This window comes from Mauremys reevesii, linkage group 1 (assembly GCF_016161935.1).
Source record: "Mauremys reevesii isolate NIE-2019 linkage group 1, ASM1616193v1, whole genome shotgun sequence".
In the NCBI taxonomy this organism is placed as follows: domain Eukaryota; kingdom Metazoa; phylum Chordata; order Testudines; family Geoemydidae; genus Mauremys; species Mauremys reevesii.
Window position 1 is genome coordinate 358,446,151 of NC_052623.1, and position 25,293 is coordinate 358,471,443.

Genomic DNA, 25,293 nt, shown 5'->3' on the forward strand with positions numbered 1-25,293 from the left:
CAGGGCTCTGGAGCGAAGCAGACCCAAGTGCAGGCTGGGCTTCCCCCAGACAGACTCTAGCTTGGGTGGGTCCTGCGCTGCCGTGGCTGCTGGCAAGGGGGTGCAGGACCAGGCCACTTCCTGGCCTCTTGACATGGTCTCCTGTCCGCCGGAGAGGGAGGGGCTGCTGGGCCTGGGGCCTCTCGGGCGGGGAGAATGGAGCACCAAGGGCAGTGCTGCCGGGTGGGTCGAGGGCAGGGGGCTGGCAGCATTGCAGCCGCCGAGGAGACCAGGCTAGCGGAGCATCGGGGCAGGGAGTGAAGGAGGTTTCTGGGCAGGGCGGGGGGAAGAGGCCCCCCCAGCCATGCAGCTGATTTGGTAGATGCCTTAGGCCACAGGCTGTAGTGTTAGGAGCTGTAACAGGAGCTGAGCAGGGGCCAGCTCTGGGCCCCGCTCTGGACGCAGCACTGGCTTCTCCCCAGGCGGGGTGAGGACGGGAGCTCTGAGATTGCTCAAGCACCTGGTATCTCCCATTCATTCTCCTCCACATTCCCAGGGTGGAAACGCCCCCACCCCTGCAGCCCTGGCCCTTAACCCTCCCCAGGCTGAGCGGGTGCCTCTGCGTGGCCCGGCGCGGCTGGGTAGGATGAGTGTCCCCTCCCCGTGCACCTGTCAGGGCGGTGGCAGCCCGTGGGATCCCAGCCAGAGTGTGTTCTCTGGGACCCGGCCGCGGCGTGGCCTGCGGTCACACCTTGAAACACAGCTCAGTGACTGTCCCCGTCCCCGTCCCCGTCCCCGTCTCTCGCCCAGCTTCAGCCGTGCCTCCGTCAGGCCAGCCGTCTGGAGGGAGCCGTGCCTCCGTCAGGCCAGCCGTCTGGAGGGAGCCGTGCCTCCGTCAGGTGCGAGCCGTGCCTCCGTCAGGCCAGCCGTCTGGAGCGAGCCGTGCCTCCGTCAGGGCTGGGCGAGGGGTTGTGTTTCCTTCCAGAGTGCAGCCCCCCCGTGCTCACTCGCCTTGCACAGCACCACCGCGAAAGCAAACCTGCGCCAGCTTCCCCAGGGTCATTAATATGTGGAGGCGCGGGGGGAGATTTTGCTGCAGACAGCACTTTCTTTCTGATTTATTCACCTGTTTCCTCCAGATGCTTTTTATGCTGCGAGATCAGGTCCAAAAAACTCCTGCGCTAGAGAGGAGCGTGCCAGGCAGGGCTGGCGGCGTGGGGAGTGTTGCTTCTGGGGACGGTGGCTTCCGAGGGAGCTGAAGTGGATGCTGGTGGAGCGGGGAGAGGCTGCTGCTGCTCTGGTAGTGGGGGCTGAAGGGGCTGAGCGGTGCTGGGCATGGCCAAGCATGGGACCATGGAGGCTGGGGTCTCCTCTCAGACCCACTCCCGGGAAGGCATGAGGATGGCTGTTCAGAAGGAAGCTGGCAGCTGATCTAATTGACCAGATTGTGATAAACTAGGCAGAAAAGTCGAAGCAGCTGAATTAGGATTGTGCAGTAGAAATGGGGGAGCTAGTGGGTGTGGGGTGAGGGTCCTGGCAGGCGGGAGGGGTGTGATGTGGGGAGGGTTCCCCCTTTCCTTGCGGGGGGCTTCCACATTAATTCCACTGGCAGAGAACTCAGCGGGGAGCTGCGTTCTAATCCCACCTTTGCTGGGGCCGTCTGCCTTTGCAGGGTGCAGCATCCCGGGGAGAGAGCAGGGAGTCGGGTGTGTGATGTTATTGATATAAATTGGGACCATATAGAACATGGGTTGCAACCAAGGTCCCGTAGTGGCACCAAATCTTAGGTAAAGGGGGTCATATAAGGTGTCTAAGACCAGGTTATGGGTTGCTGGTTAGGATTATGCTGTCTGGGTGCATGTATCATTTTTAGTTGAAGTTATGTATATTGGCTCTATACTGTCTGTATTTCAAGTTGGTGATGTGCTTCTGGGTGATATCCCAGACAAGTTGGTGTTAGCTCTGCTTAGCCTGCTTGATGGCCCATTAAGGACCATCAGCTACACAACTGACCCATGGAGAGAAGGCAGACACGCCTTGTAACTCAGCGAAGTGCAGGGACTGGCCCATGTGACTCCAGACTCCATTTTGCTGTAATTTTCCACAGTGAGGACAAAGAGGTTCTTACACCTGGAAAAGCCTATATAAGGCTGATGCATCATCTCCATCTTGTCTTCAACCCTGCTTCTTACCTCTGGAGGGACTTTGCTACAAACTGAAGCTCTGAACAAAGGACTGAATGACCCATCCCAGTGGGGGATGTTCCAGAGACTTGATTTGAACCTGCAGTTTATGCCATCACTGCTACAAGCCTGAATTAAGAACTGTGCCATCACTGTATGGAATTGATTCCATTTAACCAATTCTAGCTCTCATCTCTACCTTTTTCCCTTTGTAAATAAACCTTTAGATTTTAGATTCTAAAGGATTGGCAACAGCGTGATTTGTGGGTAAGATCTGATGTGTATATTGACCTGGGTCTGGGGCTTGGTCCTTTGGGATCGAGAGAACCTTTTTCTTTTATTGGGGTGTTGGTTTTCATAACCATTCATCCCCAGGACGAGTGCACTGGTGGTGATACTGGGAGACTGGAGTGTCTAAGGAAATTGCTTGTGTGACTTGTGGTTTGCCAGTGGGGTGAGACCAAAGTCCTCTCTGTCTGGCTGGTTTGGTTTGCCTTAGGGGTGGAAAAGCCCCCAGCCTAGGGCTGTGACTGCCCTGTTTGAGCAATTGGTCCTGATTTGGCACTCTCAGTCGGGTCCCGCCAGAACCGCATCGTCATGGGGTGCTCTGGGGTTCTGTTCTTGGCTCTGCTACTCACTTTATGGCCTCCCCACCGGTCAAACATGCGTCACTGGGGGCAGGCAGGGTGAAGTGCTACAGGGCTGTGATTCCCCTCCCCTTCCATGACGCCTACAGAAACGTGAGCTAACTCCTCTGCCCACCCATTTAATCTCGACCTCCTGAGTGAACTGCTCCTCCTAGGTGGTCCACAACCTCTTTCTCTTCATACTTGGTCTAGCACTTATTAGAGACAGCAGCAGTTCCACTTGCAGAAGAGTAATTGCCAGGATCGATCGTCTTTCCTTCACGAAAATCTGCAGCCCTTTGTTTCCCTCTAGCTGTCTGGGTCTGCCCTTTTCCCAGGACACTGGAGAAATAATGGTTGCTGTTCCCTCAGTGCCCTGGGGTCACATCACCTGGTCCCACTGGGCTGCGTGTGTTTTGGATTCCCCAGTGTTCCCATCCTGGCTCTTTATTCTTTACCACCCGCTCACTCTGGAATTGTCTGGTTCTGGGTTTTGGAGTTGGCTTTGTAAAGTTCAGTGGCCCGGAGATGTGTCCTGTTCAGTTTGGGGTTTACTCACACCCTAGATTTCATTCCCCCGCTCCCGTCTCGCAGGCGGTGGGATGGGTGCTCCTTGTGCAGTGCATGCAGGAAGCAGCTGCACACTTCAGCAGTTCCCCTGGTTCCCTCTGCCTGTTCGTCTTGCCTGCCGGCGGGAGCCACGCAGATTTAGAGCTCTGTAGTGCGTATTTTAATACTGTCACCTTTGCTGACACCAGGGCTAAGAGCAGTTGAACTTCGTCGCCCTTCCCTGTAATTTTTCCAAGTGCCACCATTCTTCTTAATATGGTCACCAAACAAACGAGCCCAGTCCGTCAAGCAGCGCCGGGCTGAGTGCTGTAGATCAAAGCGGATCAGTATTTATGTTGCTGAGCTGGTTTCTCTCCTGGCACCAGGGCGGCGCTTTGAATTGCGTCTCCACTTTGCCAGTAGTTTTCCGAGCGAGGTGAAGGACGCTCGCAAAGTGTTTCTCTTCTGGGATTTTGATTCATGCGTTTTGGTCCCCGAGTCTTATTACCTCTGAGGGCAGCTTGCGCTCCAGTTCTCCTTTCTCCCCCAACTGATGGCACAGCCCTAAGCCCAGGGGGGTTTTACTCACTCTGGAGGGAGCCAGGTTCTTTCTGTTGGGAAGGTCAGAATCGCAGATGACACAGGGCTTGGTGCCACAGCTCAGAGTGGAGGGATGGCCCCGGGCTTTGTAGCTGGAGGGTCAGGAGGTGTTTGGCCGGCAACTTGTGACTGATTCTGAGAGGTACCAAGCCCCGTGAATGCCCTGGACTCCATGGGAGGTGAGGGTACTGGGCCCTGGCTTTGCCTTTCTGTGTCAGACAGTAGAAGTATGCGCAGGTGTCTGCTCCCGCCCTCTCTCCACACATGCTGGAGGGACTTATGGGCCTCTGGAAACCAAGCTAAACAAGTCCTGGGAAGTGCCCGTGCAGCTCTCTGAGGAGGTCGACCGGCTCAAGGGAAGCCCAGCTTGATCCCCATCCCCCGAGGCAGGTCCCAGGCCTCTACCCAGATCCTGCTTTTGTGACTGCCCCTGTGGCAGCCAGAAATCAAAGGCCAAACTGCATCCAGCACGGTGCAGAAAGGGCCCCAAGGAGCCAGGCCTCCAGGGCCGGATCCCTGCATGTTCCCGTTCAAATAGCGGCATTACCAGGGGCCGCGTTAACAGGCTCACGGGGCAGAGATTTTCGATTACCCAGGTAATGGGGCAGTAGGTAAGCTGCTCAAACAGCATTATCCCAGCAGTTGCCCTTTCCAGTATAAAGGGTTAGCGTCTCCTCTGCAGCCCCAGAGCCTGTGCGTTATGCCAGCCGCGAGCGCTCCAGCCAGGAGGCCGCGTGTGTCGGTCCCAAGCAGCTGGGTGGAGACAGAGAGATGATCAGCTCCTCCTGTCACTGTCTGGTCTGATCCTCAGGTGCTCGGGCAGATGGCTTCCCCCTTTGATACCCGCCCTGGAGCCCGCGGGAATCTGTGGGAACAATCCTGGCCGGTTCTCTAGCCTGGGGGTATTCCCACCTCTCGCTAAGTGGGGGGTGGACCCAGGCTGGGGCTTCAGCAGGATAGCACTGCAGTGTAGACGTTCGGGACCCCCCAAAGGGAGAGGGTCTCTGAGCCTGCACAGCTACGCTGCCATCTTATAGCCCCCTGCGGCAGTGTAGACGTGCCTGGCAGTGCTGAGTTCTCAGCTTGGCCAGGCTCCGTTGCAGTGCAGACCTTTTCCACTGTGTCTTCAGCTGTGGTCACCGCATTGCTTTACTCCATTTCACCTCCTCGCCCTCCCATTGTGCTTCCTCCTTCTGCCTCTTCCCCGGAGCAGAGTCCCGGCTCTGTTTCCTGGCTCTCTCTCCCGAGTTGTTCTTCAACGTGCCCGAGACTCTCGTGGAGAGCAGCTGCCGGTACAAATACGGGGACTGCTCCTATCCAGCAGGTGCAGGAACAAGGCCTGTGGCAGGACCTCTGTGTCTTTAACAAGTGCCCGGGCCCTCGGGAGAGAGATTCCACGCCGCGTACTAGGCCATGGACGCGCAGGCTCCCCACCGGGTCCAGGCACCAAACAGTCTCAGCCAACACACTCAAATCTCTCACCTTTATTTCATCAGCTTTAAGCATCTGCTCCTACAGCGCCCTTAACTCTGCCCTGCGCTGCCCCCTCGCCACAGCCTTGCCTGCCTTTCACTGTCGCCAAGTGCCGCTTGGCGGGATGACACCGTAGATTCCATAGTAATTACTGGACTTAAAAGCCAGCGGCAGGCTGAAGGGGGTGTGGGGCGCAGAGACGAGACACTCACCCCAGGAGCAATGCGCAGTGCTGGCCGGGAGGGAGGTTGGTTCTTAGATTCATGGCGCTGAAGTGTAGCGTGTGTATGTGGGGAGGGGAAGATCAGAATTTGGCAGTCGTAGCCGTTGGGGTCTGTGGCGCTCGCCTGGCCCTCGCTGCAGTCAGAGCTGGGTGGCAGGCAGGGCCTGCACGGAGGCTATGTGACACAGCCAAGGTCACACAAAGGAACCTGTGGCAGAGCAGGGAATTGGTCTTAGGTCTCCCAAGTCCCAACCTTGGGCCCTGGCTGCCAGACCACCACCTCCCTCCTCCCATGAGGATCCGAGCCATTTCCTTAGAACGGGAGAGTGCTGCCGCCGTCTCAGGGCCGGGGGTGTGGTACGAGTTGCCACGTTACTGGTAGTGGGGTGACACTTACGCACTCGGAAGTTGTATTGGAATTGGAAAAGGTTCAGAAAAGGGCAACAGAAATGCTTAGGGCTCTGGGACAGCTTCCGTATGAGGAGAGATTAATAAGACTGGGACTTTTCAGCTTGGAAAAGAGACTAAGGGGGGATATGATCGAGGTCTATAAAATCATCAGTGGTGTGGAGAAAATAAATAAGGCAGTGTTATTTACTCCTTCTCATAGCACAAGAACTAGGGGGTCACCCAATGAAATGAATAGGCAGCAGGTTTAAGATGAACCAAAGGCAGTATTTCTTCACACAACGCACAGTGAACCGGTGGAACTCCTTGCCAAAGGATGTTGTGAAGGCCAAGACTATAACAGGGTTCAAAAAAGAACTAGATAAGTTCATGGAGGATAGGTCCATCCATGGCGATTAGCCAGGCTGGGCAGGGATGGTGTCTCTAGGCTCTGTTTGCCAGAAGCTGGGAATGGGCGACAGGGAAAGGATCATTTGATCACTCCCTCTGGGGCACCTGGCACTGCCCACTGTCAGTAGACAGGATACTGGGCTGGATGGACCTTTGGTCTGACCCAGGACGGCCGTTCTTCTGGAAGGTGAAAGCAGAGCTAATGCTCACTCATGGCAAGGACTGACCAGTCCTCCCGAGCTGCTTGGCGAGGTCAGCAAGACCGGAGAGATGAACTGACCTTGCTCCGGATGTCTCAGTGGGGCACGGGCAGGATTAGAACTTGGCAGTTCCCGTCCCTCACTCTGCGCCCGGCTCTCGCCCTCTCTTCCCCCCTCGTGCTGGATGTTGACAGTGACATTATTGCCACCAGTGCTTACAGCAAAGCTGAAGATGAACAGCTGTCCTGGAAACGAGACACCGTCACGCCAGACATGCCCAGCCTGGGCGGATGGTTTATGGCCGCACTCTTGGCATTCGACATGCAGGGAAGGACGGCATTCATCAGCTGGGGCGTTGCGGCTTTTAAATCACCACGAGGGAGAGGTTATGTGGAGGCCTGAGCGCGATCAGCCCGGCTTGGACGGGTCACGCTCTTGTGCAGCCGAACGGAAAAAGCCCACCCTGGAGGCATGGGAAACCGAACGTGGACCTGCTGCTCTTCCTCGCTGGCCTTCTCCTGGGCTGGTGGCCTCAGGAGCGCACGGCTCTGTCCCGTCATCCCTGGCATTGGGAGGCAGTGCCTTCAAACGGGCTAGGCTGGCCCAGGGGCCGGCCGCTCTGGCTAGCCGGAAACGGGGCCAGCTGGGATACAGTAGGAAACCTGGTGGGGAAAGGAGGCTCTGACCCATTTTCACTGTCTGCACTGTCCTTTGGCAGGGTTCAGAGTGTGGCTCAAGGCGGCCGAGGCTCAAGCTACCCCAGATGGCGTGATGCTGTGGGACAGGGACTGCGGTCGGCGGCACAGCGGGGCGGCCTGCTGCAAGGGCAGAGCTTGTCTGTGACCGAGCCGGCGCTCGCTTGGGAGCCAACCCGACTGGGGAACAAACCCTCCCCTGCCCCAGGAGCATCCCAGACCTCCACACCTGCTGCTCCTACTGCCCAGCCCCATGCCCCAGCCTGCCCTCCCCAGTGAGAGTCCAGAGCAGTGGGGACAAATGAGACTTAAGACCAGGCCCCTCCCTGCATCCCAGCATCCCCCGACGGAGAGAATGGGCCTTGCGTCGCTCACTGCACGAGTGGGAGGCTCGCAGCTACCCCAGCGCCGAGGGCAGGGAAAGAATCCGGCTAGGATAAGCCGCCTCTGTCCGCTGGCGCTGTTGCCTCATTGCAGAGCTCGCCCTCAGCTGAAATGCCCTGCCTCGGGTCTGCCCAGATCTGCATCTGCCCCCTGCTTTAGGCACAGATGGGACCCCTGCAGTGATCCTCCATGCGCTTAGAGCTTTCTGTGGACTTGCTCTGATGGGCCTGCTCTCTGCTCGATTAGCAGCAGCCTCCCCTGTGTCCCACCGGGCGATCCCACTGCTGCTGGTGCAAGAGCCTTCTCCACTGCAGCTCCCGCCCTGCAGAGCAGCCTCCCGGGGTGTGCCTGGCCCATAGAATCGCCGGCTTCTTTGCGGTCGTATTTGGAAACCTTCTCCCTGCTGTTCCAGAGTCCAGCTTCCCTCTGGTAACACGTGGCAGGCGAGAGACTGCGTGACCAGCAGTGTGGCCCAGGGGATAGGGACGGGAGGAGGACTCAGAACACCTGTGTTCTAGCCCCAGCTCTGGCTGCTGGGGGACCCTGTCCGCTCCCACCCCATCTGCCTTGTTTATCTAGAGGAGACGTTCACCAAGGCAGGGATCCGCTTGTTATGCGTAAGCGGCACGCCCGGCACAACGAGCCTCGAGCTCCGTGAGAGGCCCTGCGTTATATGTGCGCGCCCCACGGTTAATCTGACTCAGACCGGGGCTCTTCTGTGCCGCTCCTCTCCCATCCTCAGACCCTCGCTGATTCGGAGCCCAGGATGGCCAGTGGCTGGATGATCACCTTGATCCTGACAGTTCCTTTGCTCACCAGCCGCGAGCTCCTCCCCTTCAGGAGCGAGCAGGTCCGGCGCCCGCTCACTGGCGCGCCTGGCGCCCCTTTCCCAGCAAGGGAGCTAGCAGTGGGCTACTTAACCCCTCGATGGCCGGAAAGGAATGGGCACTTTCAAAGCGCTTTCCAGTGGAAGGCCAGCATCGCTATCCCCATTTACGGGGGGAAACTGAGGCACAGAGGGAGGCCCGGACCTGGCTAGGGTCACGCAGCGATTTGATGTCCGAGCCAGGCCTAGAACGCTGGTTTCCTAGGTTCTCCTCCCAGTGAGCCCCGCTGCCCCCAATTGCCGGGCCAGGGTTCTGCCCGGCCAGCGGAGGTGGGGCCGTGTCCGTTCCGGGGGAGGAGGGAGCGTGCCAGGCAGTGGGGAAAGCAGAGATTTGCCAAAGCGGGTTCCCATATTCCTGCCTGCGCAAGGAAATCTCCTCCTCCTGCTGGGTACAAAAGCTTCAGCATTCAAAGCTGGGAGAGCCAGGCCTGGCCTGTCGGCGCAGCACAAAGGCCCGTCAGAAGAGGCCCGCACGCTTCCTCTCTTCAAAGGGAGCTGAGCGCAGCTTCCCCGGTTCAAACGCAAGAGCCGGCCCCGCCCAGCGGCTGCTGCATTCCCAGTCCCTGTCAGCTCTGCTCTTTCCACGCGGCGGCTGGAGGAAAGCAAGTGCCAGACAAACTTGGTGCCTAAAAACAGTTGTGGAAATGGAGGGAGGCCCTGAACTGGGTTCTGGGCTCCCTAACCCCTCCAGAATGGACCCGGCTGAGGGGTCCCGTTCTCTGTACCTACAAGCTCTGGTTTAGACCGTGCTCCTGTCATCAAATAAACCTCTGTGTCACTGGCTGGCTGAGAGTCACGTCTGACTGCGCAGTGGGGGGGCAGGATGTCACGGAGTCCCTGGGCCGGGCGCTGCTCTGGAACTGCTCCCCACAAAGCCAGGCAGGACTTTGGGGAGCCTCCTCTCCCTCGGAGCAGCCTGTCTGCAGGGCAAGAAGCTCACACGTAGCATTCAGCATGTGCCCCTCCGTGCGCTTCCCACAGCGAGTCCACCCAGGCGGGGTCCTGGGGGAGCCACCGGGTCCTGCACCCCCCACTTCGCAGTCAGACGTGACTCTCAGCCAGCCAGTAACACAGAGGTTTATTTAGGTGACAGGAACACGGGCTAAAACAGGTCTTGCCGGTACAGTCAACAGGACCCCCCTTAGTTAGGTCCATCTGGGGCCCCAGACAGGCCACCGCCCCGCTGGGAGGCCCGAGCCTCCTCGGGGCTCCCCTCCATCTTCCAGCCAGGTTCCAAAAACTGCCCAACCCCCTCCAGCCCCTCCTCTCTGGGCTTTGTTCCTTTCCCGGGCCAGGAGGTCACCTGATCTTTGTTCTCCCCCACCTTTAGCATCCCCTTGCAGGGGGGAAGGGCCCGGCTATTAGTTGCCAGGCGACAGAGGGTCGGCCAGAACTGAGGCCCCCCCACAGTATTCAGAGGGAACATTAAAACCAGTCCCACTTCATCACACAGGACCCTGTGGCTTCCCCAAGACCCGCCTGGGCGGACTCGCTGTGGTGTGGAAGGGGATGCTGAATACTCTGAGGTCAGGCCCAGGAGGTGAAGCCGTGTGAGCTGCTTGCCCTGCAGACAGGCTGCTCAGAGAGAGGAGGCTCCCCAGTGTCCTGACTGGCTTCGTAGGGAGCAGTTCCAGAGCAGCGCCCGGGGACTCCATGACAACCCCTTGCAGCTTCAGTTGCATTGTTAGGTTTTCCCTTCCTGCCCGAATCTGTTGGTTAGCGTTGCTGTGGACTGTCAGTCAGCTGCACCCCAGAGGTGGCCGCATTGCAGTGATGGGTGTTGTGCTGTGTGTGTTACTCTCCTTCCTAAAGTGATTTAGTCTCCGTGGGTCAGTAGCCCTGTACATTTTAGGGAGGTTATTATCAGTACATTGTTGCATCAACCTCCCTCTTCATGGTAACGTCCATCCCTCACTAGCCATGTGTGGGTAAATCCACTGCAGACAGGCCAGCTGAGTGATGGCAGCTGTGTGAGCGTAATGCGGCTGAGGGCTGGCGCCAGTGGGACTGTCAGAAGGAAGATCCCGAACACTGGGAGCATGGTACGTTCTCGCATAGCATCTCTGGCTCTTCCGCTCGCTTGGCTGAGAGCTAACGCATAGGGCGCTGCCCCTTGCTGTCGGCATCTCCATTAGAAATGCCCCTCGCCGCTTGGCGCGGGAGTGTGACTGGGCCAGCGTTTAGCCCTTTGATTTTTGTAATGACTTGCCCGATTGGGGGGTGGAGGAAGACTAGCACTTGACTGCTCCTGTGTCTGTAATGACATGGCAGAATTAATACTGGCTTATCAGGCGGTGCCCAGCTGGAGTTATCAGCAAAGGCAGCTATTAAAGGTAATAAGCACAACCCAAAATTAGGCGCGCTTATTAAACTGGCTTGGGGTAGCGCCTGTACCTCCAGCAGGATCTGCCTTCAGATGTTGAGCTGGCTTCTGGGCAAGGTTTTGTGCTTTGCCTCCCGGGAAGGCTCCTGCCGCTCCTCCGTCTTTAGAGCCGGGCGCAGGCGATCATGTGTCCAAGCCCTGCCTGAGCTGTCGCTGCCTCGCTCGGTGACCTTGGGCTGCGTGTATGGGCAGCATTTTCAAATTGGGCCCTGCGCCTGCAACGATCTCTGTTCCTCCAGTGTAACTGCTCCCCAGGCCACAGGCCAAAGTCTGTGCGGGCTCGGGGTCTTGACTGCCGAGGGGTAGGTGTGACGAACTGGGACTGTTCCTAATGTTTGCTCTGAATACGGTGCTGGGGCCTCAGTGTCCCCTCTGCAGTTCTTAATATCTAGGTGGGGGGATGGGGGTGTGATTGCTGCAGAGGAAGGGGCCAGTGCACCTAAATGCCTGGCACTGTCTCCTAGCAACTGATGGCCTGGGCCCTTCCCCCTTGCAAGGGGATGCTAAAGGTGTGGGAGAACAGAGGTCAGGTGACCTCCTGGCCCGGGAAAGAAGGTGGGGCTGGAGGGGTTTTGGGAGTTTGGAGCTGGCTGGGGACGAGGAGTGAGGGCAGATGTGGGGGTCTGGCTCACTGCCCCCCAGAATGGACCCGGCCGAGGGGTCCCGTTCTCTGTACCTACAAGCTCTGTTTTAGACCCTGTTCCTGTCATCGAATAAACCTCTGTGTTACTGGCTGGCTGAGAGTCACGTCTGACTGCGCAGTGGGGGTGCAGGACCCTGTGGCTGCCCCAGGACCCCGCCTGGGCGGACTCGCTGGGGGAAGCGCACGGAGGGGCAGAGGATGCTGAATGCTCCAAGGAGAGACCCAGGAGGTGAAGCCGTGTGAGCTTCTTGCCCTGCAGACAGGCTGCTCCGAGGGAGAGGAGGCTCCCCAGAGTCCTGCCTGGCTTGGTGGGGAGCAGCTCCAGAGCAGCGCCCGGGGACTCCGTGACAGTAGGCAGCTGGAAGTTGTTTGAGCACCCACCACTCCTGTTGGCATCAATGGGGCAGCGCCTCAGAAAATCGGGCTGCTTATTGAGGTGGCGAAGTGTAGGCAGCCAGGTTTGGAATGTTGGCCGCCTCTGTGCGCCTCAGTTTCCCCACCTGGAAATCCTTGCAGGGGTTGCTCCCGCTTAGCCGTTTGATACACCTGGAGATTCTGAGTACGGCGCTACAGAAAGGCAAAGTGCAGCTGCAACTGCTTATGGCTCAGGGGCCCTGGTGCCTTGTCTTTCTTTCCAGTCTGTGCAGGTGCCAGGAGCAGGGTGGGGCCTGCGTGTGAAGGGGAGCAGCCCCGAACTGGCTGTGCTGGGGCATGCTCCAGAGCAGGGGGAGTGCCAGGCAGGGCATGGGCTGCAGCGGGAATGCTCCAGCACTGGGGTGACTCCAGCCCCTTGCGCTGGGCTCAGGGAGGAGTCAGCAGCAGCCGGCTAGGCCTGGAACCCCGCTGTGCCGGGCGCCGTGGGATGCTGCAGACCCGGCCCGGGGGAGGAAGCTGGGCCTGGAACCCCGCAGTGCCGGGCGCCCTGGGACGCTGCAGACCCGGCCCGGGGGCAGAAGCTGGGCCTAGAACCCCGCAGTGCCGGGCGCCGTGGGATGCTGCAGACCCGGCCTGGGGGCGGAAGCTGGGCCGGGATGAGCCGGGCCGGGCGCTGTGGGACGCTGCAGACCCGGCCCGGGGACAGAAGATGAGCCGGGATGAGCTGGGCCGGGCGCTGTGGGATGCTGCAGACCCGGCCCGGGGGCAGAAGCTGGGCCTAGAACCCCGCAGTGCCGGGCGCCGTGGGATGCTGCAGACCCGGCCCGGGGGAGGAAGCTGGGCCTGGAACCCCGCAGTGCCGGGCGCCCTGGGACGCTGCAGACCCGGCCCGGGGGCAGAAGCTGGGCCGGGATGAGCTGTGCTGGGCGCTGTGGGATGCTGCAGACCCGGCCTGGGGGCGGAAGCTGGGCCGGGATGAGCCGGGCCGGGCGCTGTGGGACGCTGCAGACCCGGCCCGGGGACAGAAGATGAGCCGGGATGAGCTGGGCCGGGCGCTGTGGGACGCTGCAGACCCGGCCCGGGGGAGGAAGCTGGGCCGGGAGCTGTGGGACGCAGCAGACCCGGCCTGGGGGCGGAAGCTGGGCCGGGAGGAGCCGGGCACTGTGGGACGCTGCAGACCCGGCCCGGGGGCAGAAGCTGGGCCGGGATGAGCTGTGCTGGGCGCTGTGGGACGCTGCGGACCCGCCCCGGGGGAGGAAGCTGGGCCGGGCGCTGTGGGACGCTGCGGACCCGGCCCGGGGGAGGAAGCTGGGCCGGAGCCGGGCCTGTGGGGCGCTGCAGACCCGGCCCGGGGACAGAAGATGAGCCGGGATGAGCTGTGCTGGGCGCTCTGGGACGCTGCAGACCCGGCCCGGGGGAGGAAGCTGGGCCGGGCGCTGTGGGACGCTGCGGACCCGGCCCGGGGGAGGAAGCTGGGCCGGGCGCTGTGGGACGCTGCGGACCCGGCCCGGGGGAGGAAGCTGGGCCGGGAGCTGTGGGACGCTGCAGACCCGGCCCGGGGACAGAAGATGAGCCGGGATGAGCTGTGCTGGGCGCTCTGGGACGCTGCAGACCCGGCCCGGGGGAGGAAGCTGGGCCGGGCGCTGTGGGACGCGGCATACCCGGCCCGGGGGCGGAAGCTGGGCCGGGAGGAGCTGTGCTGGGCGCTGTGGGACACTGCAGACCTGGCCCGGGGGCGGAAGCTGGGCCGGGAGGAGCTTCCCTTCCCTTCCCGCTGGCGCACCGCGGTTCCCGCCTCCACCTGCGCTCTGCTCTCTGTGTCCCGTCAGCAGCAGGATCGCCCCAGCCTGGTGACGTGCGTCCGGCTGGCTCACAAGAGAGTTAAGGGGTTCGCTGGGCCGGGTGGTTGGGTTTTGCAGGGGGGCAGGCTGGATGGAGTGGGTGAAGCAGCAGACCCCTGCGTGTATGGAATAGATTCTAAGGCCAGACGGGGCCCAAGCAGAGCTCCGGTGCAGGCAGCACTGGGCGAGGGTCTCTGACACTGAATCCCTGGGCGTCCCCATCCCGCTCACCGTCGCTCCCACTGTAGTTGCCCGTGCAGGCATTAGCTGGCATGGAGGGTGTGTTCTGGAGGTCTCTCTCCCCGGTCTCCAGCATAGCGAGCGACCCTTGGTGGGACATGTGGCTATCCCGGCTGTTGCTGGGCGTCAGAGGAGCAGAGCCGGATTGGGCAGGCAGCTCTGGGCGCTCCCCGCTGCCGGCGAAGCCGCGCTGACATTTCGCAGAGCGCGCACACGCTCGCTGAATGAGCCTTTTGACAGATGCGGCGGTGGCTGTAAGAAAGTATCTTTATGCACTGTGGTCCCCTTGTTCTCCAGCTGACGGCACATTCCCCGTCACTAAACATTTATTTCAGGGGCCGGCCTGGCGCTTGCTTTTCCAGCTTTTATTACTTTTTAAAATTGTTTTGCAGAAATGGGCTCCTGGGTTGAGTGGAAGCCCCCCCTCCCTCCGCCCCCTTCGCAGATTTCACCCGACTTTTAAATTACTTCCCTTCCTGGCCTGGGCCTGAGCTGATCAGCATTCAGCTTGCAAGCTGCAGAGGAAATCCAGCACTCGCCTTGCAAGGCGGGGGGGGGTTCTCTCTCTCTCGCGCGCACGCTGGTAATAGAAGCGTTCCTCGCGTCCGGCTCAGGCTGTCTGCACAGCTGCCTTTCACCTGACGATTACCCTGATCATCCCAGCAGAAGTTGTGATACCTTCTTTAGACTCCCCTCCCCCACCTCTCCTTCCCCCCGCGTGCTCATTCTGCTCCTGGCAGAGCACTCTCCTCAGCCCACCCTCTCCTCTCCTCTCCTCTCTGCTGGGGGGACATGGGCGATGCCTTCTGACAGCCTAGCCCCCCCCTCCCCAGGGCTTGGCCGTCTGCTCCTGTGGGGTCTCTGTAGTGCCCATCACCATAGTGTCTGGGCACCTTCCCTGTCCTTGAACCCCATGGGTATCCCAGGCCCTTTGGCCTGCTCAGGGGTCCCCTGAAGTCGCTGGAGACGCCCGTTGGCTCAGGCACCCAGCCATTGAACGTGTAGGGCAGTGCAGCCGTTCTGTGCCCATCCCGAGGCTCTGCTGGCAGCTAGCCAGGAGCGTGCCCAGCTTGCGTGCAGTGGGGCTCCTGTTTCCGGGGCCTGCAGGGCTCCCTCTTGAGCCACTGCCCTGGGTGGCTTTGTAGAGTGAGGTCTCCAGGCCAGGCATGGAGATGGAAACTCCTGTGCCAGCCTCCCTGCAGCAGCCGGTGAGTCTCATGCCCGGTGGGCTGGAGCTTGGAAATCGGGGGCTGTCATGTCTGTCCATGTAACTTGCCAGCAGTGAAGCTGAGGGGCCTGGTTCAGCACCGTGAGATCCCCTCCCCCACGGCAGGCGAGTCTGCCTTACTGGGGGAGCGGGTTTGCACTGCAGAAGGGGGGACCTGGGGCCGAGCCCAGGGCAGGCCCTGGCTAGCAGGCTTCGTTGTGGGTTGGTAGATACAGCTGTGGCTCTGTGCTCTGTCCAGGACGGCAGTGATAGCCGTGGGCAGTTGGACTAAAAGTGGGAGGGGAAACTGAGGCACGGGGCAGGCTGTGACTTGCCCAAGGTCACCCAGCAGGTCGTGGAGCCAGGATAGACCGTAGGTCGCCTGAGTCCCAGACTGCAGTGCCTGTCATGGGGAAGTGGGAGGGGGAACTGTTCTTTACCCCTCCCGCCCCCGGTCTGAGGTGCTGCATGCGATCCCCTCGGCTCTGGTGAGGCAGAGACCTGGGCAGTTCTGGGCCGCAGCCGCCAGCCCCTCCCTCACACCCGTGACACCCCCCGCACCCTTGGGGGCTCGTCTCCTCACCAAGATGTGTTTATCGCCCCACTCAGGTATCGAGTGTCCCCGCGGAGCACGAAACCTTCCCGGCCTGGTCCAGGAGGGAGAGCCCTTCAGCGAAGAAGCCACCGTCTTCACCAAGGAGCTGGTGCTGCAGCGTGAGGTAGGACGTGCCCGCACCGTGCCCCACCTCCGCATGCACGCGGTGGCCGCCGCGGCTGGCTTTGAGGCTCCGCCTTGGAATAGGTGGTGGCAGAGGGCGGTGGCCCTGGTTCCCGGTCGGCAGGGAGTGCTCCTGCTCCGCTGTTCGGCTGCTGCCTCCCCTCGAGCAGTGCCGCAGCGCGTGGGCTGCTCCATGGGCACCCCGGGCTCTGGCTGGGGCTTGCTGAGCGGCTCGAGTGGCTCGCTGCGCTGAGGCATCGCGGTTGTGTTCAGCAGAGCCCCGAGGTGGTAACGCCCCACTGAGCCGCACAGGGCCGGTTCCTTGGAGCGTTGTTCGGTTTGGATTGGCGCCCGCCCTGGCGTGTGCTCTGGAGTCGCCTCTCCGAGGCCGGGATTCGCTGCTCTCGGTGGAGAAGTTCGTTTATGATGTAATGGCCTCACCGGAAGCCTTGGTTTAGTTTTCAAGCAGAGGGAGGAGCCTTTGGGATTGGAAGGGTCTGTGGGGGTGGGGCTGTGCCCTTTGCGCCCTCCGGGAGCAGCTGCGAATGCCCTAGGGCCCAGGCTGGACGGGACCTGGAAGGGGTGTAGAAAGCGGCTCCATCAGAGGAGCCTGGCCCTGCCTCAGCTGAACAGTGCTGGCTCCCAGCTCGAGGTCCCCTGTGCGCCCGGCATGGCAGCCCCGTCCTGTGGGTCTTTGGGAGCGTCCCCCCCCCCGCCCCAAGAAGCGGCTCCTGCTCTGTTGGGAGGGTGCGAGTCTTCCCCCGAGGCTGGGCTGCAAGTCACTCAGTGCTCGCAGTAACAGGCCCCCGCTCCTGCTCCCTGGGGGGATGGCAGAGCAGAGCGATTCCCGGCCCGCTCCATGGGGCGGGGGCACACGCCAGGAACACTCCCTCTGTGGGACTCCAGAGCTAACCGGGATCTGTGCCCCTGCAGCTGCCCCGCTCCTCCCAGGCTCCTGGCTGGCACGGCGCGGCTAGCCCTGGGCACAGAGATTGCACCAGGATTGCCTGGGGCAGCGTGGGGCTGAGCTGGCCCTGGGCAGCAAGGTCGCCCTACATGGGTACGGTCCTGTAACGCCGTGTGCCGCAGTGCAAGCACGGCAGGCTGGGGGGCGGCCCCAGGGGACGGTGCTTGCACAGGATACCACAGACTAAGCGCAGCGTCCGGAGAAATACTGCTGGCGTATGTCACCTTCCCCTGCAGCCTGGGGCCCGGGCAGGTTTAAACTGGTGTCAGTGGGGGATTTTCTGTCACCTGACGTCTTTAGACCATGATTTGAGGATGTCTGCAACTCAGCCAGAGGTTCGGGGTCTGTCACGGGAGTGGCTGGGCGAGGTTCTGTGGCCAGTGATGTGCAAGAGCTCAGACTAGTGGTCACGGTGGTCCCTTCTGGCCTTAGACTCGGAGTGGGTAGGCCAAGCAAGCTTGCAGCTGAGCGCTCCGGGGGCTGACGTGCACCCAAGGGTGGCTGTGCCGCTGGGTGAAACTGGAAGGCACTGGGTGCTGGTTAAAGCACTGAGAACCCATTCCTGGGAGAGAGGAGCTCAGCTGGGAAAGATCGAGGGCTCGAACAGGAAGTGTGTGAGAATGGGGGGTGTCTCTATGAGCAGGGGGCAGCCTCTCGGGGTGGGGTGCTGGGATGGACAGGACCTGAGCCTGTAACCTGAGCCAGGCGGGGAGAGGGGAGGTCAACACCTTGGCCCAGGAAGCTAGACAAAGGCAGGGAGCCGGCTGGAGAGGGGTGGGTCAGTTTCGGTTTTGGGCTGGGGGTGCAGTGCAGGGAATCCCAAGCTGGGATCTAAGCTCCCTGAACCCCCAGAAGGACCCAATTGAGGGGTCCTGGCTGTGCCTACAAGCTCTGCTGTAGCCTGTGCTCCTGTTGTCCAATAAACCTTCTGTTTTGCTGGCTGGCTGAGAGTCCCGGTGAGTCCCAGGAAGAGGGGTGCAGGGCCGGACTCCCCCACACTCCGTGCGAGCTGGGGGCAGTCCCTTGGGGGTGTCATGGCCAGCGACCAGGTGTTGAACTCTGCATTTCTGCAGGAGGTGACTCGGGGTGGGGTCTGGTCGGCGCTTAGTTGAAAGCGCTCGGGCTCACTCCTGCCGCTGGGCACAGTTACCATAGTACTAATCCCAGCCCGGCCGCAGAGCGTGGAGCCAGCCCAGCTCCCCCGCTCCTGCGTGCCGGCTCTCCTCTTGCTCAGACAGGCATTGGCTGGGGCCGGGACAGTGACCTGCAGGGCTAGCAGCACTTTCACTTTGTGGCCAGTGGGGATGCCCAGTGTGCCCCCCGTCCGCCTGACTGTCAGGGGCTGCCGGAGCCGGCTCCGAGCCACCTTCCCTTTTCTCTTTGAGAGAGGTCTTTGCTATGACCTCGGGCACCTCCGCGTACCGGGGCTTTTCCAGCAGGCTTCCGCTGCTGCCTGCGACTCACTCGTGAATTCCCACTGACCTTTTCATCAGACCTTTAGCACCACAAAACACCAGGAAGAAGCCCTCCCACCCCCCGAAATCCCACCCTCGTTCTCCTTCACCTCGGCAGCTCCTTCCCAAGCCATGGGGATCCCTGGGTGAACCCTACAGAGGATGCGGCAGCTCAGACCGACTGCAGTGTTTGGAGTGGGGCTGGGAGATGGCCCTTGGGCAGGGGAGCAGGGGGCTCTTTCAAAGATGAGCTGATCCATTCTGGGTGGGGAATAGCTCCCATGCAGCTGGAGGCAGAGTGCAGGGTGTGTTGCAGGCCAGGCGATACTGTCACGTGCGTGGATCTCGCTGGCGGTGCGTCCTGGGGTGTGGACGGCACACTGCTGTGCTTTGTGCCTCTCTGACGTTCGCGCTCTGTTTTATTCATTCGGCACATTCCCCTCCAAGGGATCCACGCTTCAGACAAGGAAAATTTATGTATCAATTTTGCATCATTGCCCTGTATTCTAACTCCCACCCGTTCGGTTTAAATTGACTTAAGAACTGGTTATCTCGAGAACTGTCAACCCAATTCCCCTTAAATTCGTTTTACGCGGCCGCTGCATAAAGCCAGCCCGCTTTGAGAAGCTGACATTTCCAGCCATCATTCACTGTCAAGTTACTCTGCGGCCCCGGCTGCATTTCCCGGCTCCCTTTCCGAAGGAAAGGTCTCCATTTGGCGAGTTTCTGAAGTCTCTCCTGTCCCGGCACAACCCTGCTGCGTTTGCATTCAGCAGAGCTGCCACTTCCGCGAGCTTTCGAATGCACAGTAATGACTTGAGACTTGCAGCGAGCAGAGTTTCCTGGGCTCCGTGGTGCACTGCAGTCTGGCGCCGGAGCCTTCTCTGGGGTTGCGCAGAAGCTGGGCAAGTTGCATGGGTTCCCTTCCCCCACCTCTGCCCTTCCCTGTCCAGGAAACCAGCAATTCAAATCCAAGTCGGTGTGAGAGTCTCTGATTGCTACACACAGCTCTCGTCTCCTGCTCCCACACACGCATGCAATTACTGCGACCCCGCGGAGATGGTGATTCTGGTGCCAGTTTTGATCAGCCCCAGACAGGAATGAGAGTGGGCACTCCCCGCCATCCTGCGGGATTGAACAAGCTGCCTTTGTCTGGGCAGACCACGCCGGGATGGCAGTGAACTGAGAAATGGGTTAGGGTTGTAAGAACTGCCAGAGCGGATCAGACCCGCGGTCCATCTAGCCCCCTTCTACCACAAGCCTCCCAAAAGCAAGGCAATGACTACAACCCTTAAAACCCCACCCTACCCCAAGCAGATTTCACCCTGAAAATCACTCACTCACGTCACGTGGGCTCCTGCTTTGTGCTGGCACTGGGGTAAGCTGTGCTTGGCCCCATCCCGTGGGGCTGTCCCCGCTGGCGAGTTACGCGCCTGTGGAAGAAATGCCCTTCCCGTCTGGCAGCGCTAAACAGCCGTCCAATCTCAGTAGCTCAATCCATTGCTACAAGCGCCACCCAGAGAACGTCCTGTTGCCGTGCGATAGACGGGTTTGTTTATTCATCTGCTGTGCAGTTACGGGCTATTTCAGAGAGAAGCGCTCTGCTCTTCCATTGCAATTTCAAGAGCAACTAGCACCATAGCACTGGGAAACTGAGCCGCGCTTTGGCTGTGCAGGCAGCTTTGCCGGGGCTGTAGGAGCGATGAGCCAGCTTTCATTTCTGTGGGAGCCGCCCTGGCTGCTGAGTGTCCCCAGATCCTTCAGCCAGGGAGCTGGGAGCTTGGGTTACCTAAGGGTGGACACGCCAAGGAGGGGAGCGGACTTAACTTGAGGTCGGTGGAGTTAGGAGGTGAAATTGAGGAAGGACTGTGAGGAAAGTCTGCCGGGAGGTGCATGTTTTGCCTCGGGAATAGTCCCCAATGGAAGATCCGTCCCTTGGGGCTCTCTGGCTCTAGAGAGAGAACTGTAGGGAGGTGAAGGCCTGTGGGGCCAAGCAGCCAGCCAGACGAGCTCCCTGCCGCCCGTCGCTTTCAGGCTGTAGAGATTTGAGGTGAGAAGAGGAGGTGCTGGAAGAACTGGCCACGGGACGTGGGGGGCTCGTGATGTTCCGCTCAGGTGTCTGTCTCTTTCCAGGGCGCTGTTAGCTCAGCCATCGACCTGCTGGGTTTGGTGCCTGGCTGGAGTTCTCTGGCCCGGCTACGTGGGAGGTCAGGCTAGAACCGAGTTTTCGCAGTGGTCTCTTCAGGCCTTAAAAGCGGTGGGCAGGCGAACGTTTCGCGAGACCCAGCCAGCCCGGGAGTGCCGACGGGACTGCAGGGTGAAGCGGGCAAGCCACTAGTAAATAGATGCTGTCCCTGCTTTGAATGAGCTACCACACTGCAGGGCTAGAGCCCATGAAATAGGTACAACAAAAAGGGTGGGTAGGGATCTGTCCCCCACCCGTCGCTGTAGTATTGAAGCGCGTTACCCCACCCGTGGCGGTGGCGTTGGGGCGAGCGCTGTACCCCGCCCGTGGCGGTGGCGGTGGGGCGAGCGCTGTACCCCGCCCGTGGCGTTGGGGCGAGCGCTGTACCCGCCCGTGGCGGTGGCGGTGGGCGGTGCTGTACCCGCCCGTGGCGGCGCGGTGGGGCGAGCGCTGTACCCCGCCCGTGGCGGTGGGGCGAGCGCTGTACCCCACCCGTGGCGGTGGCGTTGGGGCGAGCGCTGTACCCCGCCCGTGGCGGTGGGGCGAGCGCTGTACCCCGCCCGTGGCGGTGGCGGTGGGGCGAGCGCTGTACCCCGCCCGTGGCGGTGGCGGTGGGGCGAGCGCTGTACCCCGCCCGTGGCGGTGGGGCCAGCGCTGTACCCCGCCCGTGGCGGCGGCGGTGGGGCGGGCGCTGTACCCCGCCCGTGGCGGTGGCGGTGGGGCGCTGTACAGTCTTTGAATTCATCTGCCCTCCCAACACCCTGTGCTATTATCCCTGGGCTGTTAGCAGTTGGGAAATGAGGCACGCCAGGCCCAGGGTCACACAGTCTGTGCCAGAGGAGGGACTTGAACTCAGGTTTCCCAAGTCCTAGGCTAGAGCCCTGCCCACTGCCCCACCCTCCTGGCGCGCAGTCGGCGGCTTTATTTCCGTGCCAAGCCTGGTGGTGGAAGTGATCCGCGGAGATCGCAGAGCCCCTGGCCGAACGAGGTACGGTCGGGCCGTGACCGGGCGCCTTTGGGCGCGGCGCAGCTTGTCGGGGCGTCCAAGCCACCTTCCCCAAAGCGCCTCCCGCGAGCACAGCCACCTGGCGCGGAAGGGAAAGCGTGGCCCTGAGCTGGGAACCCCAGGCTCAAAGGGCACGTTCCAGCGAAAGGCTCCCAGAGCAGCCGGAGTGCGTCAGTGGCAGAGGGACGAGACGCAGTGCTGGGTTCGGCATGGACGGGGAGCTGAGACCTCCGCTCGATGTGCTGTCACAGGAGCAAAGGCAGCATGCTGCTGTGCAGGGCTGGGTGTCGCCTCCTGGCCCGGGATCCAAGCTGCTCTCGGTACCCAGCATGTGAAAGGCACCATGAGAAGAGAAGCTGTGGTGTCCCACAGGCCTGGGCGTGCTGCACCTTGGGGATTGCTTACCCCGGTCCGGCCCTGCTCTGAAGCAGGGAGAACAGGCAGTCTGGGAGTGGACAGCTGAACTGTGGGTTGGAGTCGGTCTCCTGGGAACGTAGGTGGATTTTGTCCAGTGCCTGCTGCAGCAGATAGCAGAGCTGTGCCGCTGGGCACTTTGCTGATCCCGGCAGGACCACCATCCATCCGTCCCCTCCTCCTGCAACACTCACTCACGCTCCCAAAACATACAGCACCTATTAGCTGGGACAGGGTGGGTACAAATCATTGGAGCTACACCCATCAGACGCAGTGCGCTCAGTGATGCTCCATCCTTGCCTTGTGTGTGGGTATCTGCCAATTGGCTCACTCAGAAAATCCAATTACTCGCCATTGGTCTCCCGGTCGTTAGTGCGAATTAATGAGGTTCTACTGCAATTAAAACTAATCAATAAAAGCCCGTTTTGGCCCTTGGCCGCCTGCCCTGCCGTGCTCTGGATCGGTCGGGGTGCTGGGGCAGTGGGTGTGGCTAGGACAGATGCTTTCTGTAGCACTTGCATTGCAGGGAGGGCGTCCTGCGAAGGGCTGGAGATGTCACGCTTGCAGCTGCGTGCGGCTGACTCGTAGGCCAGTGACTAAGGCAGCGCCTGGACCAGGGTGCCAAGTGGAAGAAGGACTCGGCTGTAAGACAGGAATGGGGGAGCTGGCCCTTTGGGTTCCCGGTGCGTGTCAATTCCACTGAGCCGGCAGAGACGAGGAACCTTTGGGGGTGGGTTGGCACGTGGTGGCGGTTCTGGGGCTGGCATCCTGATGCCCATCTGCCAGGCACACTCAGGGCACCCACTTAGATCTTGGGCTCCGTGAGGACAGGAAGGCCGGGGACTTCGGGAGGTGCAAGGTGGCAAGCCAGCCCCTGGTAAAGCAGCCATTGGGAAGCCTGCCTCTTGCATGGTTTGCCCATTGGTGCAGCCCGGTTATGCCCCCGTGCTCTGGGTGTGCCTCTCGATGCCAAGGGAGGGAGAGCTGGCATTGCTGTGGCACCGCTGGAAGGAGACCCACGCTTGAGGAGCAGGAGCTGTTTTTGTGTTGGCCCCGCTGCGGGTGGGGTTCACGCGAGCCTCCCAGCGCAGAGCCAGGCGGGTGCTCACGGGTGCAGAACCCCAAGGAAGCAGTACGGGGGGCTGGGTGCAGAGTTGTGGGCTCTCAGCCTAGAGAAGATAGGCCAGGCTGCCCAGCTGAAAATGGATCCGAATCTTTCCCGGCGGTTGTGCGGCTCTTCTAGGAGCCAGGGGTTGCGTAGGGATGCATGGCTGACACGGAGCCAGAAACGGCACCTTAGCTAAGGCACAGACGGGGCGGAGGGGAGGGCCTCTCGGGGGCTCTGTCTGAGAGCTTGTGACTCGCAGAATGTATGGTGTTTCCCTGGCCTTGGCTAGCCCCAGCTTGCTCTGATTACACGTCACCCCGCAGAAGGGGCTTCTCTCCCTTCCCTACAGGAAAATGTCAATGACTTTCTTTCTTTAGAAACCCTCTAAACATCCTCCGAGATCTCTGCTTGGGTGCATGTGTGGGGATTTCCCCTCGGATTTGGGGCGGGGGGTGGGCATGGAGAGGGAGAGGTGAGAAATTGCAGTTGGATTTTGGAAGATCAGATGTTTGCTATTTCTCCACTCAGCACCTTCCATACGTCTGCTCTCCGGCTAGTGAGACATCATCAGCTGGGAGGGAGCCGCAGCTGAGAGCTGGGGGTTAGCCCCAGGCTGGAAATGCCAAGGGTTTGCTCCATCTCCTAGCCTAGGTGTGACTGTTAAAGCGTCTAGCTGCACGGAGGGCTGCTTTGCTGAAGCTGGGTTCCCGGGAGGCGGGAGGGAAGGCGGCCCTGGAGGGAGTTGATAAGCGCGTGTCTGCTGGCGGTGCCAGTTGCTTACGGGAGGCTTTGAAGCGCACGGAGCGTTTGAAGGAATTTGTCACAGACCCTGTCTCCTGTCTTTGCCTCCCCCTGCTCTTAATGAGAGCACATTAAAATCTCTTGATATTAAAATTCACTAACTCGTGCAACGTCCCTGATTGGAACTTGTGTGTTGCACCAGAGGTTGGTCTGTTTTGTCATTACGCTGTGATTCAGCCTTTCAGTGGAGAGGAAAGATGTTCCCCCCACCCTCCTCTCTCTGAATGATTGTCAAGATAAAACCCCATTTCTGTTCTCTGTGCTTCTCTCCAGCGCGGGCTGCGTCTACCCCATCGCATTGGTGGTGGTGCTAAATCTCCTTTCCACATCCCTGGGCGCAGTCCATACCTTCCGCTTCGTGTTTGGCACGTGCTCCATGCACACCCGCCTGCACACTCCCCGTGCTGGGGCTTAGCCAATGCAGGAGCCCTCGCGTTTGCCATTTCAGCTCCTACCGCTGGTTTGAGACACCCTTTGCAGCTCCCTTGTGTGGAGTGGCGGGTGCCGGCCCGCGTGCTGCACTCCCGTGAATCGTGCTGCAGGAGCCTGCGTGCGTGTGGACTGGAGCGGAGCAGCTGTTCGAGGAAAGGCTTTACCGTTAGCAGAGTGGGGAGGTGCTCGCCTTGGCTGATGTTTGCACTAGCTTGCTATAAATAGCCGGTGCTCCAAGACCTCTTCTCCCAGTAGTGCCCCGCTCTGTTCACTTCGCAGACTGAACCAGGAAAGCTGTTGTCTAGCACGCGCCGGAGTTCAGTGATTAGCTTCTTTGGGGGCCTGGGGGGTTAGCAGGCTGTTACTAACAGGCCTCTAACGAGCGTGTGATGAGCTTGTATCCGTCTCTCCTGGCTCTCCATTGGTAGGCACAGGGATTTCTTCAGCCACCTCTGGGGTGGAACCCGGCCGGTGTTCAAGAGCGCAAGGCGACCCTGCATGACGTCCTGGAACGTAGCGTTTGGAGTGGGCAGAATTCGGTCTCTGCGGACTAGTGGGGAGGAGGGAAAGGTCAACGTGAAATAGATCATCAGTTCCATGTGTTCTTTGGGCAGGAACGGCCTGCGAGCAGCTCCCAGCACGTCGGGCCCAGGCGCTACTGTCATGCTCATAATTCATGTTACTTGTCCTGACATTGCTGCGTCACGCACTGTGCCTGGGAGGAACCTGCAGGAGAACCCCCCGGGATCTCCTCTCCCCCGCGTGACACGGCTGCAGGCTCCAGGGGAAAGGGGCCGGGTTTCTGTGCAGCACCTGGCACAGCGGGTCCCCCTCCCGATGGCACCAGCTGGGTCCTAGTAACAGTCACCCGCCAGTGGGCTGGCAGCAGCAACACGGCCCATTACTGGAAGGTCCTAAGGGCC

At 60.6% G+C, this 25,293-nt stretch overlaps 1 protein-coding gene across 2 annotated transcripts in view; it reads left to right on the forward strand.

Moving 5' to 3' along the window:
- SND1 (staphylococcal nuclease and tudor domain containing 1) overlaps positions 1-25,293 on the forward strand; it is a 477,167-nt gene that overhangs the window by 347,536 nt on the left and 104,338 nt on the right. For both annotated transcript variants that reach the window (XM_039520222.1, XM_039520221.1), the window contains exon 16: positions 15,895-16,004. In XM_039520222.1, the coding sequence (XP_039376156.1) occupies positions 15,895-16,004 (110 nt within the window). The remainder of the gene's footprint in view (positions 1-15,894; positions 16,005-25,293) is intronic.